At 35.5% G+C, this 5,225-nt stretch overlaps 1 protein-coding gene across 1 annotated transcript; it reads right to left on the minus strand.

Moving 5' to 3' along the window:
* Positions 1-525: 525 nt before the first annotated feature.
* Positions 526-4,970, minus strand: LOC130548982 (uncharacterized). The gene is made up of 5 exons (XM_057326088.1): positions 4,775-4,970; positions 3,828-4,172; positions 3,572-3,730; positions 1,881-1,915; positions 526-1,779 (listed from the first exon to the last, which is right to left on the minus strand). The coding sequence occupies exons 1-5, from the start codon at positions 4,836-4,838 to the stop codon at positions 1,549-1,551; spliced, it is 834 nt and encodes a 277-aa protein (XP_057182071.1). The 5' UTR covers positions 4,839-4,970; the 3' UTR covers positions 526-1,548.
* Between the last annotated feature and the right edge of the window lie 255 nt (positions 4,971-5,225).

Below are 5,225 nucleotides of genomic sequence, written 5' to 3' on the forward strand. Positions count from 1 at the left end.
AATACAGCAAATGCTTAACCACCACTACTGTGGTTTTCTTGCTGGCTACATGGAAAATATAACTGAAAGTAGTGAAACTTGCATGTGTCTCCATTTGTCACCCCACGGTTTATTAAATAGGCCATATCACATTTGAATTAGATAATCAAGTTCACGTGGGCGCTGGAAACTCTGAAGCGTTCAACATAAACTGGTCGAAGTCGTACACCTCTCAGGCAATTTGCATATTGTGCGGTGTGAAATGTTTGGTTTTGATGCCAGCTGAAATTTCTGAAAGGAGCAAGTCTTCGTTTTCTCCAGCTCTCTATTTAGAAAGAAAGCAGCATTTCTACATCAGCCCTCCTACACCAAACTGCCATCAAATGCAACCACATGAGATGTTATCTTGGTGGCCGTATACATACACGCCTGCTCAAACACAGGCGTGCACGCAGCGATATTCAGGATTGTGTGAAAACTGCCGAAGCGAGATGTTTCTTTTGGTGCTGTTTGCATTTTTTACGCATCTTATTTACACATCTTTTATTAACTATATAATAATACAGACAATATTCAAGTACAGTTCCATCTCAAACTTCCATATGTACAGAGTACATTATTCAAAAAGTTTCATGGTAATATTTTTATGAACAACTGAATACTCAAATAGTGTTAAAATACACAGAAGCATTTTAGTAGCAGTAACATATAGTCATAACTAGATTTTTGCACAAGGTGTTCTGAGAGGTTTTAATCAAGTTGCAATGTGGTTGCTTGGGTGGTTGCTAGGCTGTTCTGGTAGTTGCTAGGGTGTTAGGATTTAGACGATTTCATCAGACGCATGTGCCTGGCCCAAAGTTAACTTCGGGTCTGTGTTTGGTTTTCAGTCTGGCTAGTAATAATGTTTTTTTCATATTTAATTTATATTCATTTTAATTTAAACTAATATTTTACTGTATATTAATTGTCTTAAATTCATTTAAAACTACTCAACAGTTATTGATGCTTTGCAGATGTCCACCGGAAGTTACGTTTGGCCACATAACATTTATGTTGTTGCTGCTGAAACCATCGATAGGATTGGTCAGTTTCTGCCTCTATATTTTACTCTATAGGGCCCACCCAAAAGATTTGATCAGAGGCCCAATACAATTTAGCGACCACGTAAAACAGCAATAATCAAGTAGAAAGTTCCTTCTTCATGCATGGGGGCTTCTGTGGTTAGCACCTCTCTGTGACTCAGTGTTACAGTTTGTGGAATGTTTACAGTGTTATTGTGATCAAAATAACACCGCATTAACACTTTCAACTCATGGTTTGGTAAAATATGGAAAAATCCAATTTCTGGTTAAATGAACATAGAAAATTCTCACATCTGACACAACTATGGATCTAAACCACCCAACTCATCATTGGTTTATAAATTTTACTCAACCATGGATTAAAATGACCCAGCACGTTTTAGAGTATAAGAAGCATGTATGAAGCATCGGTATAATGTCCCACATATACTGTATATTGCGTGTACAGCAAACATGCAAGTGAAAAAGTTTAGTGGACAAAGTGTGCTCATGGTTTCGATCTCGTGACGGGATGTACTCGCTGTTTATCTCTCATCCGCCCACCTGGTGTCTGTTTTTGCTGAGGGAAAATGATAGCAGCATATTCCACACCATCTTGGGCATTTGATGTCACCTCAACAGGTTTTACTTTGTCATCTCTTGTAGGTCGGTTTTGAAAGTCTAACTCTCCGTACTCCACACAGCTGACGGTCACAGCATCGGGTCTCCTACAATCCCTCTGCAATCAGTTCAGGACTATACAGTTAGCATTTGAATTGAATGTGAAATATAACCTGAGTAAAAAATCATTGAGTTTAGATAAAGTGGTTGGAAACGTACTTCTGTTGAGCCGTTGCTTTGGGTTTGAGGGTTGTCTGTGGATGGACAAAACAGATACAGTTCGATAAGCAACTCAATAACCATGAATTAAGCCACTTTAGCTAACTGCCTAAGTTACAGCTCAACAAAATATAAATGCCTTAAAAAAAACTACCTGAAAAAAAAACTAAAACTGTAATAAAACACACCATAACAACCATCCAAACTCACTTATCCGCTGCATCTCAGGCCATGGGCTATAATGTAAAGTAATGAAGCATTGGGTGGCTTTTGTGAGAAACAGACTGATATTGCTTCAGAAGAATTTAGCACAATTTAGTTAAATGTTACAAATATTTGATTTTTGGGCATTTGTAGCTTGACAATCACTGATCGAAGTCTGCTTTTGCTGTATGTAGACAGGGGGTGCGCCCTTCTGCTAACTGATCGGGGTAGTGAAATGAGGTTTAGCAAATGATAATTGATGAACTTTCATTTTTGGTAAATTATTCCATTGTGTGTCCACCACCAAATAGTCATTGTAGATCTTGTGTGCCCATTTACAGACTTCAAACAGAATTGCCACTAATGTGCCTGGGGGGTTGGAAATACGTCAGCGTGGCTCTTTTTGCGAAAAAACTGTAGGTATTTATTATGTATGCATATGTGTTAATAAAAGCACCGTGCTTAGTTGTCACCAGTTTTTCCAATTAAAAAAAGCACATGACCAGAAACATAAAAAACATCTGGGTTCATTTTTATAACACTGTTATTTAAAAAGTTTAGGGTCATTGCTGTACAAGTTCTACAATATTTTATATAGTGATCCTACAGCCGTGGAAAAAATAAGTGACCACGTAAAAAATATTTTCGGTTTTACCTGAATTTACAATTTACAGGTACGTGTTTAAGTAAAATGATCATTAATCAGTAATTTCCCACAAATTCCAAGTATACAATATGGTCGAAATATCAAAAAAGATGCAATATTTGTAGATTATGAATGCTGAAAAAGTTCATATTTATGTTAAACACAATTCTAATGTTTTGAGTGTATTTTAGGATCAGTTCAAAAATGAATATTTAATGGAATATGCATGATTTTTCTCAACTTTCATTCGTCTCTCAGTGTTTTACATTGCTGGTGGGTGATTTTATGATATTAGGTCTGTTTCTGTTGAAAATTCAACACACTGGATTGGAATTGACACAATACATGCAAAAAATGCTGAATAAAGGAAAAACTGGAGTGCTCTCTTAACTTTTTCTCACATTATATTTTCACATTTTACAATAATAAACTACATGAATTACATACAATAACAAACTAAGGGAAATGTATTCTGACAAAATTAATCAAAATTATGTTTAGAATTGACATTGTATTAGCTTCGGTATAGTCACCGTTAGTCTAAAATTTGCAAAAACAAAATGTCATTTTATCAAGCAACTTACTCTGAGATCTCACTCTGAGATGCATTGCATTAAGTTCACGTCTATTCTGGGCTTTTATTGGCTTCTTTTGGGGGGTCCAGTTTCTTGTCATGGATTTCAAAAACATTTTTTTGTAGTTTTATTCAGAATTTGTTTTATTGACTCTATTGACTTTTAGGATCATAAAAAAACACCTCAGTCAAGTGACACTAAACTTTTAAAGGGTAATGTATGTTTTTAAACAATTTACATTCTCGCATAAATACTAGCACACATACCTTGTTTTCTTGAGTAGATCCAAAGGAGCCAAGACAGCAGGGCCATACATAAACATATAAATAAAATGACTGATGCACTGATATAAATGAAGAAGGTTTGTGCTTTGGATGTCTCCGGTTTAATGATATCGCCTTTTGTATTCAAAGATGTCCTATTTTCTGAAAAAAAAAAAAAAAACTTCTAACACTTGTACACTTGTCTAATACACATTTAATGTTTCCTCAATACAACATTATAGTTCAAGTGAAAACCTACCGTTTGTTATATTCCGTGGTTTCACTGCAAAAGTGATTTTATTACTAAGAACCAGAGGTTTGGCCCCATCAAAATGCAGCGAGACATGATATCTTCCTTCATCTTCCAATGTGATATTTATGATGTATAATGTTGCAGTACTGTTATCATCCACATCGCTGAGTACAAATCTTGCAAGGCAATGTTTGCTAGTTTGCTTGCAACTCCCAATCTTTTGGTCATTTTTGTGAAGAAGAGGCATGCTGGAAAGACTATTGATACCAGGATCTTCAAACTTGAAGTTAACGGTCACATTTTCTCCTGTTATACCATGGACTGTTATACTATTATCATACCTAGATTCAGCTGAAAATTAAAAAAAAACACAGTCACTTCAACATAGCACTCCATCAAAGGACAATGAATCATGCATCATTATACATTTTTATTGTTAAATAAATCTACATGTTATCTCTTTATCACCAAAACAGCATGCAAACGTTTTGAAACTCTTAACGGTTGTTTTGTGTGTTAAGTCACATTTTCGATGAGTCAGAGGAAATTCTTTTGCATTTTTCTAGAATTCTTTGAAGCCTTTCAATCAAATTATGTTTTGATGAATTTATTACGTTTTCATACGTCCACTACAATTTTCTGACACCTGGTGCTTTAAAATCATCACAAAATGGAAAAGTTTTGTTAATTGAAGCTTTAGCATAGTTTGCTTGCAGATGCCAATTGTTTTTATCATTCAGTTTTACAATGCTGTGACAGGAATTGTCCAAAAATGCCCCAAAACATCTTTTGGCCCACTGTCTCTATTTTAAGCTGTCAATTACAAAGAAAAAACAACAACAACAGCATTGTCTTAAAAAGAGAAATAGATTTTTACAAGTTTGAATGAAAGTATCAATAAATGATAAATGAGCAAAAGGCAAAACCAAGATATAATTGTGACAGTCGCTTACCTTTAAGAATCGAATACACCATGAATAAAAGTTGTATGAGAGTTTTTTTGAGGTCACACTTCATGCTGTAGACGTGACAGCAATTGGAACCACACGAGACGCAAACTCTTTCTCGTTTCTGCTGATTTATGCTTTACTGTTGTTTATGAGAAAACCTTTGGCTTTCAGGGGGAGGTACAGACAGGAAGACTCTCAACAGATTCTCTTGCAGCAGCATGGCAGGTTTTTTTCCCTTCTTTTTTAACTTCCGCTTGTGTTGAGAAATTGGAGAGATTTTAGATTTCAGGATCCTATTCAATTGGCAAATCACAATCTCGCCACAAGACCACCAGCAGACGACCCCAAGTTTCACAAACCCACAGAGGAAGTGTTTGGGTCTTTCTCTAGCAGACATTATTTTTTTTGCATTAAAGACCACAAAACAGAGTTCAAAATTGTTCAAAAGGTTCAA

The sequence above is a fragment of the Triplophysa rosa genome, linkage group LG25, assembly GCF_024868665.1.
Source record: "Triplophysa rosa linkage group LG25, Trosa_1v2, whole genome shotgun sequence".
Classification (NCBI taxonomy): domain Eukaryota; kingdom Metazoa; phylum Chordata; class Actinopteri; order Cypriniformes; family Nemacheilidae; genus Triplophysa; species Triplophysa rosa.

What these genes read in the sequence shown, in the direction of transcription:
- LOC130548982 (XM_057326088.1), bottom strand. Translation starts at nt 4,838, where the DNA reads ATGAAGTGTGACCTCAAAAAAACTCTCATACAACTTTTATTCATGGTG. An exon ending in ACCACGGAATATAACAAACG is followed by an intron (nt 3,731 to 3,827) that starts GTAGGTTTTCAC and finishes TTTTTTTTTCAG; the next exon opens with AAAATAGGACATCTTTGAAT. An exon ending in GATCTACTCAAGAAAACAAG is followed by an intron (nt 1,916 to 3,571) that starts GTATGTGTGCTA and finishes GTCCATCCACAG; the next exon opens with ACAACCCTCAAACCCAAAGC.